The sequence below is a fragment of the Lutjanus erythropterus genome, chromosome 24, assembly GCF_056507025.1.
Source record: "Lutjanus erythropterus isolate fLutEry1 chromosome 24, fLutEry1.hap2, whole genome shotgun sequence".
In the NCBI taxonomy this organism is placed as follows: Eukaryota; Metazoa; Chordata; class Actinopteri; order Lutjaniformes; family Lutjanidae; genus Lutjanus; species Lutjanus erythropterus.
The window spans coordinates 7,690,013-7,704,829 of record NC_139340.1 but is presented as its reverse complement, the minus strand read 5'-3'; the positions used below and the strand labels follow the sequence as shown (position 1 = coordinate 7,704,829).

At 41.8% G+C, this 14,817-nt stretch overlaps 1 protein-coding gene across 1 annotated transcript; it reads right to left on the bottom strand.

Annotated features, from left to right (window-relative positions):
* Positions 1–12: 12 nt before the first annotated feature.
* Positions 13–10,722, bottom strand: igfbp5a (insulin-like growth factor binding protein 5a). Its single transcript, XM_084713472.1, has 4 exons — positions 9,917–10,722; positions 2,346–2,566; positions 1,775–1,894; positions 13–1,665 (listed from the first exon to the last, which is right to left on the bottom strand). The coding sequence occupies exons 1-4, from the start codon at positions 10,248–10,250 to the stop codon at positions 1,528–1,530; spliced, it is 813 nt and encodes a 270-aa protein (XP_084569598.1). The 5' UTR covers positions 10,251–10,722; the 3' UTR covers positions 13–1,527.
* Between the last annotated feature and the right edge of the window lie 4,095 nt (positions 10,723–14,817).

Sequence of the window (14,817 nt, the reverse complement as noted above, 5' to 3'; positions counted from 1 at the left end):
GGATGCTTCAGCTAAGAGCAGCTAACGGTAGTGTAGCCTAGACTTATTTTCTTAAGGCCTAAGATTGGACGTTTCTGTAATATGACCCCAGGTTTCTATTTCTTGGCTTTGAGCAGTTGCAACCAACAGAGACAGTCAATGGTCCCGCCCACAAAATAGGCTGGCACATAATCCCCCTATAAAAAAAACAAACTGTTGGTTTTACAGTTTTTCTACAGATTTAACAAACAACATATCATGGGTTAATAAGTGAGATTTAGAGGTGCTGGTACGTAGATTTTGTTACATTTGAAGAGAGCCAAGTTAACTGTTTTCCGTCTTTGTACTAAGCTGAGCTAACTTAAGCTAAGCTAACCACCTGCTAGTTTGCAAGTTGTGATGTATGCTGATATTTTTTCAGTGGATGCTAAGTTTATGAATCATAATTTAATTTCTAGAGATTTTCTGAGGGGACTGTTGATATTCCCAACAGCCTCATCTTTTTGTTATGCCTTTGCTTTTCCCGTATTATGTTACCCGCTCGCTAGGTTGCTAAATTGTTCACTTTCGTGGTATCTAGACACCAAGAGTTTTGGCGTCCACGTTGCTGCTGTCTGGCACTGGTGTTCTCAGGACTTAACCACTTGAACACCAAGCAAATTGTGCACACAGCTTCTCACGTTGCAACTTCAGGCTCACCAAAGTATTCTTACCAACCGATTTAACTCCAATTAGAGAACAGAGGCCAATAAGTTGCTGAATCTATGCTGCGCAAACAATGATAGCAATCTTGCTGACATGACATATGAAAGGGCTGTCAGCTGATTCTGCCTGTCTCCTGCCCACTGGTTCCCCATGTGATGACAATATAATAAAGCCAGCCACCTGCAGGAATCCTGCAGAATGCTTCCCCTCAGTTCCTGCTCAGCAAAGTTGCCTACATGTGGGATAGAGTCCAATGACAGCAGGATTAAACAGCTGAAGTCATTATTTGATATATTAAAAAAAATGCCTCTTGAATCAGGACGTCATTCACACGATTAACAATTTGTTAAACATTGCTAATTTAGACAAGAACTGACTCACTCTTCGATGATGTCTCATATTTGTCAGTCTTTCATGTTGATCACCATGATAAAAATGAGAAAAATATTGATTTTTAGCCACATTTAAAATATGTCTTGTCTTTCTTGGACTAAATTTAGCAACAGACTTATAAGTACACAACATATTATCAATATCATACAAATATATATAATCCTCTATTATCTATGGATATAAAGAGGTGAGGTGTTAGCTAACCTCAAACATAGTACACAGTCAGTGGGGAGCCAAAGTTAACACCAGATTTTCACCCAAGCAAGCTTCTCAGTTCAGCTCCCCTTGGAAATAAACGAAACAAAACAAAGACAATGCAGTCCATCACACCTGACCATATATATAAGCATTTGTGCCATATTTTCCTGATTGGCAGTCATGAAGTGTGCTAGCTTGACTGGCAGGTTTTAAAGAAGATCAGGGCTCAAACGGGTTACGATCAGTTCACTCTCATTCGTTGCTGTTGCTGCTGCTGTCGAGGTCTTTGCACTGCAGGTCTCCTTGGGCGTAGTTGATGTCGGGGATTTTCACGCCGAACCGGTCGACGCACCAGCAGATCCCCCTCCTCCGACCACGAGACGGCTTACACTGCGAGTAAAAAGCAAACAGAAAGGGATTAGTGTCTCTTAGTTCATAGTTTTGTGTCTCTTTGTCTCTTTTGTACCTCTGTTGTAACTTTGTGTTTCTGTATCCGTACCTGTTTGCGCTTGAAGAAGCCCTTCTTGTCACAGTTGGGGATGTACAGAGCGAAAGCCACAACCCTGGAAGTGTCCTTCATGCTCTGAATAAGATTATCCAGTCTTCTCCTGCAGGGCCCCTGCAGTACACACACAGACACAGGTGTGAGTGTTTGCATGATATGATGAAAATTTGTGTTTGTGCACCAGACTTAAAAAGATATATGATTACGGTTTAAAAGGGCATTGAAAGTTTGTGAAAATGCCAATAAATCAAGAATAAGGAGGTGGGAAATACCTCCACTGCTGAGGATTTTAGTAATTTGGCATTTCACTCTGTTCACACCATGTTGTCACGTGTAAAAAGTGGCCCTGCGGGGCATCTTGGCTGATTTGTCAGAACTGGTTTCTTTCTAAAGCCTGGCGCAGTAGGATGCAGCAGCTGAGATTTTTATGATTTAAAGCAAAGCAAATGTCTATTCGTTTGCCAATATCCAAACAAAATATCATCATAATCAGTGAGGCAAAAACTTCCCTCTAAGCTGAGTCAGCTTTTCACTCTGTACTTCTGTATTTCTGTAATTCACTTACAAACTCAGGCTCCAGTCTATCCATGCTGAGCGGGGTGAAGTCCAGGTTGCTGGTGGGTCCCAGCCTGGCCAGCTGCTTCTTGCGGTCCTTGGCCTGCTTCATGGCGTGCACCTTCCGACTGCTGATGTGGTCTCTTCCATATAAGGGCATCTTGGTTTCCTTGGTCTGTGGCGGCATGGACTCGGGGACGGGTAGCATGGCGCCATCATGAGATTCTCCATCTGATAGGGAAGCAAAAGAGGCGAGATCATTTGCATGCATGTTTGAGATTTATTAAAGGTACCCTGCAATGCTTTCTTCTGCACAGTAAGTTATATGTAAACTCAGTTTTGCTCTTTGAAGAAGAGAGAAACTGAAGCTGATCACTTTTTTTGTTATCGATCCTGTTGAGGCCAAAATCGATCTTCAAAAATGAGACGTGGTATTGGAAGTAGCTATATTATGGGATCAATCTGCCCACCTCTAGTTAGTGGATGCAAACAAACCTTTACACCTTTAGCCTTTTTCATAGTGTTATCGCGCAATGTCTCACTAGTGGCAGCCCTGCATGGCTGTCAGGAGTGGGGGTGGGCTTTGCCTGGTCACACAGCAAGCGGCAGTTTGACAGGGGTGTGGCAAAGTAATTAAGTGACAACAGGGTGCAGCTGAGAGATCCCAAAGTGAAGAGACATTGTTTGAGTGCTGCATTGTGAAAGTTTCCCCCTTTTTCATTATTTAACATACGTATGGGCAGCCAAGCTCTGGTAGCCAAGTTTTCCAACTAGCCTAGTGGTCAAAAACTATAGTGCCTTTAATTCTCATTTTGTGGGTCACTAGAACTAGAATTAAAGCACATGTTTAGCAGAGACTTAATGTATTAAACATCAAGTCTCTGCTAAACATGTGCTTTAATTTGAAACTCAATTTGCCCTAAATAGTCACTCAAAACCGTCCTTTTCCATTCTGCCATCGCTTAAATCTAAATATTTCTGCATGCTGGCATAAAGCTGCTGATTCAGGATTTACCACTTTCTAAATTCTAATCAGTTGCACGTCTGCATAAATTAATGGAAACATGGTATGAAATGATAGAACTACAAAAGGAAGAACAAGAATGTGGAGTAAAAAAGGTCCAGCTGCAGTTGGCTGAATCTTGATCCACACAGGATTACTGTTATCAGAGAGAGAACTGTCTTCACCACAGCGTGGTCGGTAATTTACACCGGAACTTTACAAATTACAGACATGGAGGATTAAAATAACCAATGATACCAATTATTACAAATGTCCACGGGTGTAATATTAGTCCTGCGCGAACACGGCTTCAAAGCATTTTTCTCCTGCTTTCAAGAGTGTTTGAAGATGGGTTCAGAATCGAGAGCGCTGTGTCTGCTGCCACCTGGAAATGCACCTATTTGCTCGGTTTAACTGAAAAAGTAACGCCACAATGTGACATGATGATTTCACTGCACCAGCTGAATGCTTATTTAGCACAGTTAGTGGCTAGTATCCAGCTTCAGATTGGATGTGTTGACATACGGGACAACATAGCCTACATTTATGGCAAGTTAGGTTGCCAGTTTGGGGTATATGCAGACCAGGGGTTTTAAAACTTTTATAGCCGGTGACCTAAATGAGATATTTAGTCTCACCCTGGCACCCAGGCCCATGAAAACATACTATTACACTTGTCATGTGGCAAGCCACCAGAAACAGCCGCAGCCCATTTTGGGTCCCAACCCCCACAGAAGCCCTCATGTACATGCATCTTTCATCTGTGCAAAAATACAGCTCCTTGCTAAATTTTGGGGAGTCGCACACAGTTGCTCAAACCTCAGCCCCTCTCCCTCCTCGTCCCACCCTCTATTCATACGACCACAGCCAGTGTGTGCTGTGGCTTTCTCTCCCATGAGGCACTTTAAACTGATATTTCACTTCATTTATAGCTTTAAACATGCATTAGTCTTGTACGTGTCCTAAGCCACAGCTGGCCCATTTCCACTGCTGTGTCACGCACTTGTTTCCGTTTCATTTTGGCAGATTGCAAATTCTGCATATAAACCCCTTTCCATTTCTGCACTGACGTGATCGCTAAGCTACTAAGCTAACTGGGCGGTGAAACAAGGTCACCGCCACGTTGCAGATGACGCTTAAGCCCCTCAACCCCCCAGTGATGATGAAGATCACGATGATGTCATCCATCCACATAATGACAGGTTCTTGGAAAAAGCAAAGAGAGAGATTCCCCCATCCTCCAGTTTTCTGCTGACACCATTTATTTCCCTCTCCTGCCAGAGAAAGCTGAAGCAGATCAGCAGCCGGTGTAAGTCCAATCAAGTCCTCACTTGCTAATCCTCGAGCTTGTCTAATCTGACCTGTGCTGACTGATCACGTCTTTCATTTCCTTTCTCTTCCTCTCCCTTTTCCTCATGTTTAAATTGTAAGACGTGGTGATCCTGGAGAGCTCAATCCCTGACAGAGCACTCCTTCCTTGCTTCTTTCCTTCCTTTTTTTTTTTTACTCTTGACAAGCAATTTCCTTTCTTGCTTCATCTGGAAAATCAACCTGAAGGTATCTGTCCAGATAAAGGCATATGTATCAAGTAAGTTTCATTATGCTGCAACTTGCACTTGCAAATATGATAAAAAGGCAAATAAATACTCTTCTTTCTCCTCTGTTACTCTTTAGGCACATGATAAATGTGAAAATGCTGAAAATTCACACATGAATATAGTGATGCTGAATCATACTACACATTAAGCATTGTACTGCTGCGGACAGGGTCAGCAATAAATGTATTTTAGCCACTTAAAGGTAGAATCAGTAGGATTTAAAGGAACAAAAAGGGATGGAGCACAACTGATCAATTTACAGCATGAATAATTGCAAACAGACGTTTTGCTGTGTCTTTGTCAGAATCAGGAGCCAGGGGTAAATTCATCAGCTGATGTCCTCAAGCTGAGAAGGACCTGACTTCAGCTTCATTTTGCTGAAAGATATATGAAGGACTCTTTTTCTAATTAGTAGCATTTGTTTGTAGGATTTGATTTGCTGTCATAAACTCATCAGCACGTTCCAGGATGTCAAATACCCAGGTTTTGTGTTGATTATGATTATAAGTCTATGCAGTTTTTTTAGGAGAATGTTGCATATTATGTCTTTAAAAATGCCAGCCTAATAAAATCAATATCACTTTAAGTGTATGCTATATTTAGAATATTTCCACTACTTTACCTATGGGCATCAGACAGTCTTTTCCAAGCCTGATATCACCTTGTCTCACTCAACCAAAGCTTCCAACACTGGTACTCCTGCTGCTTCTCCAAACTGGGGACGTGTTGACCACCATCTATTGTAGGTAATACACTGACTATGGATAAGTACCTCATACACCCACACTTCAAGTAATCCAAACTATCCCTTTAAAAATGCACCTTTCATTTTGTCGACTTTCTCAAGTGGGTATAAGATGTAATTCTTGTTTGAGGGTGCGTATTATCAGCGCGCTTAAGGGTTTTAGTTCAATTTATGCGATGAGAGCAAGCGCCCAGCAGGAGATGTGGAGTTAATGGAGAAGCTGCCTAACGGGCAGACAGATGGGGGATCAGTAACCCACGCTCAGCCTGCATTCTGCTGAATCACTGCACAGCCTGGGCCTGCCTGCAGCGCTGAGATGGACAGAGAGAGGGGGGGGAGGGAGAGGAGAGGGACGGGGGAGATAGATGAAGGGACCAGGGTGGGACTGACAAAGAGGGGTGGGAGGGAGCAGAGGATAGTGTGGGAAAGGGGAGATGAATAGAGGATTGGGAGGGCTTTTTTTTTTTTGTTATACAACAATTTCTAAGGCTGAAATTATCTTAAATTGACTAACAGAAAAAAATATGGTCAAAAGGGAAATCCTGACTGTAAATGTCAGATTGCTGGCAAGGCAACAAGCTTATCTTTGCTTAGGCTAATTTGAATGTGACACTGATAAGTTTTCAGAGCTTCCCCATTCCTTATCTTCTGCCTTTTGTTACTGGACTTCACTCTACTTAGCCAGAAAAACTGCGGTTCTCCGCCTCAACCCACTGAGGTTTAACACAGCCAGTGTGGGATTATTTATGTTTCCAGAGTGGCTTTGCTTCTACACTAAAACTCCAATCTGCAGGAAAATAAAGCACAAGACAGAATGGAAAAGGGTGAAACTGGGTATGAGGGGGGGAGAGGAGAAGAAGAATAGGGTGGAAAAAGATGAAGAGGGACAGTAGCCAGGCCGGGAAAGAGGAGAAGAGGCAGAGAATAGAGAGACGGAGACAAAAAGCTGGGTTAGGTGTGGGAAAAGGCACAGGTGGTGGACGAAGGAGCGGACAAAAGAACGGCTAAAAGACAAAAAAAAGAGGGAAAGAAAAGAAAAGAAACTGTAGATTGAAGGGAAGAGGGCAGAAAAATATGATTTCACCTCTTGACGAGGGTGAGCAAGGTCCAGCATTTCCCACAAAGCTCTGCAGACATGGTGACTGTCCCTGAACTGCCATTCAAAGGAGCCAACGAGGAGCCTTCGCCGAGCACCACCTGTAATCTTCTCCCTTGTTTTATGTCGGCTGGGGGGCCCCCCGAGGCGACGAAACCTGCTGATTTACGGCTCGTAGCCCCACAAGGGCCTTTCAGACCCGAGATGACAGGTTGATTGGCGCTCAGCGCCAATTGTTGACAGAGTTCACAGGGTCACGGCGCACGGGGTCTTTTGAGTCGTGTGCCTCGATAATGACAGGTGTCAACCCGTCTTAAAGGGGGCTGTCAGTTGACCCACATCAGCCTCGCTGGCTCCCAAAGAGACAAGGACACAAGGAGGACACCTAAACTCACTTCACCGTCTTTTCTTTAATAGACAGATAGATGAACAGATAAATAGACTTAGACTATAATATAAATTCATTGCATGCATGTTGGATTAAAGTTTTATGACAGGGTGTGAAATGGTCTAATAGTGGCCATCTATTTTTTTCATTCACCACTGCATCACTGGCTGACTCTGTGTGTATGTGTCACTTGAGGGCCTCATTAAAATTCCTGCATTGACAAGGGAGGAGTAACATCTCTATCCAGCTGTTTGCTATTTCTTTGCGCCAGAGCCCTTTAGATCTTGGGCTGAAACAGAATCTCTGTAAATGCAACCAATGTTTAGTTGTCTTTGTTTTAAAGCACTTTTTGTGTGTGTCGTCATGTGTACAGTATTGCTGTTCCCGTTTGAAGGGATAGTTAGAAATTCTCAAATGAACTGACTGGGGTTGTATGAGGTATCTATATGGTGTAGGGCGGTCAGCATGCCCCCAGTTAGGAGAAGCACAGAGGGGCACCAGCACTGAAGCTAAGTAAAGTACTAGTGGTAGAAGTATGCACTTAAACTGATATTGGCCTTTTTTAAGTGGCTAAAATACATTTTGTTACTGACCCTGACCACAACAGTGCATTTTTTAGCTTTTGCGCTGCTCTCTGCTTCTCCAGTGTGTCAACGGCCATCAGTAGCTAATAAACTGACTATTAATAAGGACGTCCACATCAAATAATCCAAACTGTCCCTTTAAACAGGGACAGTGATAATGTACATATAGCAGGTGCTTTAAAAAACACACATGCTTAAGGTCATTTGGGTGACAAATTAACTGACTTTATTTCTTTATCTAAAAAGCAAACTTTTCAGTCAGGTAGTGATTTATTATGAAAGTAGTGCAAAAGTAATTTCAAGCAGTTTCCAGCACTCTCAGGGCTCAACTCTGATTCATTTACTTAAAGATTAAAGGTGACCATTTTTGTAAAGGTGCAAGAAAAAACTGACTGTGGGCTACAAGATTTCAAACTCACTTGCCCTTCCGAGCAAGTGAAAGAAATCATTTATGTTGAACCCTGACTTTATCCAGAATCCAACCACTTTCCAAACCTAGGAAACAAAACATTAAAATTCAAGTGTTTTAAAGGATTTCTAGCACCTGTTCAAACCCTGAAAAATAAAATGCTACCTATAAAACTAAAATAAACAAGACCAATCGACATTATGTTCTGTAAAAACAAATGTTGGACATCATATATGCTGATACAGTTGCGCTAGGCTAAAATCGACCGACCGATATATCTGTTAAGGAAGGTTATTACATCACTACAAGACTGTGGTGCAGTTCTATTGAAGCTTATGGTAGATGCAAGGTCAATCATGTGATTTGGAGACTGACTGCAAAAAATTGAATAGACATTTGGAAAAATCAGTCAGTATGTTATCCGGTGAAGTGTGTGTTTTTAGTGTTTTTGGGGTATTTCTTCATTAAAGGTCGTACAACGTACAAATGTGAGGTTTAGTGTGGTTCTTCATGCATCTTCCATTGACTTCAGTAGATCTTGAACAAAGTCTGGCACCAAGCAAAGCATAGAATGTTCTACAGTGACGTCATGACCACAGCTGCAGTGATTAATTGATTAATCGATTAGTTGCCAAATATTTTGATAGCTGATTAATTGGCCCGAGTCATTTTTTTAAAAGAAAAAAAGTCAAAATTTTCTGATTCCAGCTTCTTAAATGTGAATGTGTTCTGGTTTCTTTACTCCTCCGTGACAGAATAATGAATATCTTTGGGTTGCGGACAAAACAAGACATTTGAGGACGTCATCTTGGGCTTTGGGAAACACCGATCAACATTTTTCAACATTTTCTGACGTTTTATGGGCCAGACAACTAGGGCTGGGAATTGTTCAAAAATGTCCGATACCTTGGCTTTGACACCGATTCCTGAAAGACACTTTTTTTGATACCAACTTTATGAACTCCAAATTACAAAAAAGAAAATGACCTTACACATTAGAGTACAATTACCCACTTTGAGGGAGGAAGTGGTCCATTAAATGTCAAACTCTCCTTAGCTATCAAAATTTGGTATCGAATGACAAGGCATTTTTCCATACTTAATAGTACTGAACCATAAAAGTTTCCTCAGAACCCTCTGACAGAAATACTTTCAGAGCTGACAAAAATCATAGAAGCATTTAGGTTATTTAAAGCTACTATAAGGAAATCTCATACAAGGTTGATTTTTGAGGCCCCTGTGGACAAAAGTGTAGGTGTTTCCATAACAGTGGCAAAATATAGCACCAAAAGTAAAATTATCTAAAGACAAACATCCTCCTGCTTCTTTGTAACTGTAACTTTGCCTGAGAACAAGTAAACACAGGCTCATTTCGTCTGATTTCACAACTGACCCGGTGGCATACATTAACAATACCTACATAGATATAGTCAGTCTTCTCAAGTGTGGTTTCCTTAATTTATTCAGGTCCAATAGGGGCGTCAGAAAATACAATGAGACTGTTTCATAACCAGTTATAAATTCCTTACAGTAGCTTTAATCAACACATTTAGGGCTTTAATTTGACTTTTCAAGTCCTACAGTGGGAGGAAAGAAGATTAAAGACTGTTTAACCACCTTTAATGAATAAAAAATGAAGCTGCCATCAATTAATGACTCAGTTAATCCAGTTAAATAATGTTCCATTAGACTCAGTGACCTGTTTAAGTAATTCCAGCCTGATGTGATCTGAATCAGTCATCTCTCCACAGGCCTTACCTTTTGACGGATGCAGCAGTTTGTACGACTTCTCGTTCCTGCACACCCCCCGGCCGTGCAGCAGCGCGTGCAGCGGCTTCTCCTCGCCGTTCTTGGGCAGACAGCGGAGCCCGCGCGTGCACGGCCCGGTGTACACGCCGCACGGCTGGCCCTCCTCGAGCGCGCACGTCAGGCAGCAGCCGCAGCCGGGCTCCTTCACCAGCTGACAGCCCACCGGCACCGGCGGACACAGGGACAGGGCCTTCTGATCGCACGGCTGGCACGGCACGTAAGACGAGCCGCAGCGGGTTACGCTCAGCAGGGGAACCAGCAGGAGGGAAACGCTCAGCAGCATGGCGCGCTGATCTCGACTAAAAACTGAAGGGTGTGTGTGTATGAGCGAAACCGCAGCGATTATCAACTAAACCTCGTGGTGGATCGTTTCTTTGCAAAAGGTTTGAGTCCACACATCAGGGGGAGTGTTGCATCCACAGGTGCCTTCCTTGAGCGCTCAAGTCCCAAATGTCATCCGATGCTCGCAATCCACTCTGATCCCTCTGCGCTGTTCTTCAACTGCAGAAATAAATGTTTAAAAACAAGAAAATATCCAGAAAATATCTCCCCCAGTCCCTTCAGTGATGCCCGGTGCCGTTTACGCGCAAGCTGCTCGTCTCCAAATGAGAAAGAAAAGAGCCTGATCCCCGCTGTCGCTCTCTCTGTAGGTTATTTCACCCGCACGGTTTGTGAGCTAAATGTATAATCTGTGGCTTTGAGCTTGCCTTTTAAAAAAGAAACTGCCAGAGGCGAAGCCTATAACGATGGGTATGTCAAACAACGTTTGGAGGGGGAGGCGCACTTGTCAACTCCGTGCGCTGCGATGCTGATTTCACAGGGCGGGTGCTGGCATGCCTCCAGATCTGCCAGATACGAGACGATGCTCCTGAAGGCGACTCAAGAAGACCTTGTCTCTTTCCCTGCACAGTGGTCATGTAGTATTCCCAAGCTCATGGAGGCAAAATCATCATTATTATTATTGTGTAGTTTATGCTGAAGAACAGGGCAGATCACTTCTTTCAGCCAAGAAGATTCTGGAAACTTAATTTAAATCGCTGACAGTGTTATTTGAATGACAGCCAGGGAACTTCCAAACTGCTGCACCAACAAAGATTAGTTTAGCAAAACTTGAACAAATACAGATTCAAAATTACCTAGAGCTCCGCACACAATGAAAAACAAATTTCAGTTTAGTGAATCAGAGTTTATTCATGTAAACCAAAGTAATCAATTTTGAGATCCAAATTAAAATGTATAAATGATAAAGTTGAGTGCTGTTGGGACATAGTAAGTGTAAAAGAGGGAGGAAAGCCATACTTGTTTGGCTGCTCTGCATCCCTTCACTCCAAAACATTGCATTGCCAAATTTGTAGCAAGGTAAAACTTTTTCTTTTCAAACTACATTGTTTGCTAGCCTGCTAAAAGGTAAAACAAAATGTCACACTGTTTCCTAGCTTTCTATCTAAAATGAACAAAACCTTACATTGCTCGCTTACTAGCTGAAAAGTTAGCCTACTCATGATGGCTGTGCAGAGAAGGTCTCCTTAGAGAAAAACTAATTGGTCAAATTATCAACTAGTAAAAGAAAAGAGAGATAAAACTCATTTGGGTTTGGGTCTGTCTTTCAATCTGTAACAATAAGTAAGTCAAACAATGTTTGAAAAGGGAGGCACACTTGTCAACTCTGTGCTGTGGTGCTTATTTCACAGGGCGGATGCTGGCATCCTTCCAGATCTGCCAGATATGAGAAGATGCTCCTGAAGGCAACTGAATAAGACCTTGTTTCTCTCCCTGCACTGTGGTCATGTAGTTTTCCCCAAGCTCATGAAGGCAAATGTATTATCATCACCCAGTAGTTTGTGCTTGTAAAAAAGGCAGATCACTTCTTATAAGTTGATTTTCAGCCAAAGAAGATTCTGGAAACTGAATTTAAATTGTTAACAAGGTTATTTGAATGACAGCCAGTGAACGTCCAAACCATGCTGCTTTCCAAGGGGAAAACAAGCAGTTTTAAAGAGTATACAGACCTCTTAGGAAAGAGTCACATATAAACATGGTGACAAACTGTAAACTGCGAGCGAGGCTTGGCAGAAAAACAAGAAAATGTGACATAATTCAACAGAATCCATGTCACATGTTGATTATTATGGCAAACGTGGTTTGTTCAGTTTTTAGAGGATCAACCAACTGAGTGCCTTGTTAAGATAGAGATTTAAAGGGGCAGGTCACCCCAAAATCCAAAATACATGTGTTATTCATCTATCCAGCATGTGGTGCTGTATGTGCCAAAAATAAAAATAAAAAAGCATTAGAAAAACTCAACAGCAGTACCTCTTTCAAGAAATCATATCCCGGTTACTCAAGATAATCCACAGACCTTGTGGAACTACTTTATTTCTACCAAACCACACCGATAACTGCATCACCGTGCAGAGGGAGTGTTGAGAGGGTGTTGTTCAGCAGAAATAAAGTAGTTCCTCTGTAAAACTGTTCACAACACAGTCTGTAAATTATTTTGAGTAAACGGGTCATGATTTCTGGAAAGTGACATTTCCCACTCTGCAAAGACATTTAAACAATGGATTTACCAGTCATCTGAGAACCTTTTGATTGGTTTGGTTTGGTTGATTTTGGTCGAAAGTGAAACTTGATATTTGTCTTTTTCATGTTGTTGAAAAGACAGCTATGTGAGGACACCCATCTATGTCCGGTTTAAGTTGAACTGAAGCCAATTCAACCAGAAGAAACACAGTCAAAATTTCAACATCTATTTTTGGGTTATATTTGGACGAAAAACAGATGGAATAAGCACGGTCCGCATTTCGACATCTATTGTTTGGCTATATTTTGACCAAATCAGACAAACCAAACAAAGCACAATTTTCAACGTCTATTTTTGGGCTAAATAAAGGCCACGATGGACCGACCAGATCTAGCCCAAAGACAACACTGAAATGATGTTGGGTGTTTGGTGGGTGTTGTTGAGTGAGTTTAGAAGGCAGACGGCTGATATCTCCCAACCTGGGCAAGTAACACCACAATCATCTAGATGGATAAACAACTCTACAGACAGGAAGAAAAATATGTCCTTTTCAGTGAGGGGTGAACTGCCACTGAACTGCTTTTTCTCAGATTTACAGTTTTTACAGTGTTCATCCACATACTAACGAGGGCTTTGTGGTTAAACTGAACATTAATGATCTCCTATCCTCATATCTGTCACAAGATATAAGCAGACTTGCTGATCCTCCACTTTGCTGTAGACCCAACGCTTTAAGTTCCTAGTTTGATTACTTGAAAGCAGAAATATGGTGTTCAGACTTGGAGCTGGTCTCGATCTCTGCTCATTTCCCTGGAAAAAGCAGAAATCCCAGATGCTGATCTCCATCAAAATCTAAATTCTTGTTCAACATAACCTCCTTGGAAGACGCCGTCAGATACTTATGTTGACCACAAACATGGTTTTGTTCCCCTGTGGAGCTGCCAGATGGATACATAGACCCCACTACACCCTAACATGTGTCATTTTCATCTTTCTTTGTCTATAACAGAAACCTTTTAGTGAAATTCAACCGTGTAATGGCACCAAATACACTCATTATATAACAAAACTTAAGGCTTTCAAAGCTAAGGGTGGGTTCCTGCTTGTGAAACAAGAACGCTTTTATAATTCCCCTCAGATATCTTTGGGTTTCTCTCTTTTGCCAAAGTACTGTAGCTTTAAATATTTGTGCGATGCTGTCTTAACCATAACAAATGTATTCTCCGAAGATCTGCGCAATGACTCGCTGTTAAGGTCCAGATCAGGACAGACCGCACTCGGACTTGACCTTATTTTATGACTAAGCGAGGTCAGTGTCCACCGAGATAAGTGGCCAGCTCACATGGAGTGTAACTAAGAACAAAACGCTCATAATTCACTGGATGTTTTGGCAGATACCAATATATGTCTGAGGATTGTAGATGATCAGCATATTTTTGTGTTTAGTAAACAGAGTCCCTGCAGAGTCCAAGAGGAGTTAATTTAATGCGTTTCACCCTGGTCATGTTCATCCTCTTGGAGAAGGCAGTTAGTGCTGTGTATCATTTCGTGATTATTTGGTTTTATTTACCACTTTGTTTACATCCTGTTATTCTTCATCTTGATTTTGCATGACAAGACTGGGTTGCACCAACAAAGAGGCTTAGTTTCAATCAAAGTTTAGTAAAACAGGTGTCTAGAGTTTGTACCTTAACTCAAGCAATCTCAAAAAAGGCAGACTTTTTAAAAGTTAAACCTCTGAGTGTAAGTTTAAAGTACTGTAAGTGATTAAATTTAATCCAGGTTTAGACTAAAAACTAAATTGATGTTTAAAGAGGAGTTCAAATATAATCTTTCTTCATTTTAAGCTTTAAAGATTTAAAGAGATTTAAAATGAATCCTTGTTGGTCCAACCTATCCTATGTGACATTTTAGTGTTCAGTGATAAGATAAATCCAATTTCAGATATTTGTAACATCGGGCAGTACTGAAACTGACCTTTAAAAAACGGATCAAAGCTTTTATTCTTTTGCTTGAGTTTCACTTCCTTTTCTCCCTTCCCCCTCATTGTGAAACTTTGTTAGCAAAGTCTGCTCAGATCATCCGACCCCTTGCTTGCCTTTGCCCTTGACCTTTGCGCCATATCAGGTGTCAAATGACGTCACACGTGGCGGAAAGGTCAGCTTAGCGTCACCCACACGCCCTTTTCAGCCCCTTTGTCTACCTGTCTGCATCTGAAGAAAGAGCACCATTCAGATGGTAAACCTGTGCAACACATCTGTCTTCCAAAAACCTCCCTGTCAAAGACTGTCCTGAGACTCTCCTGCTCATTTATGATTCATAAATT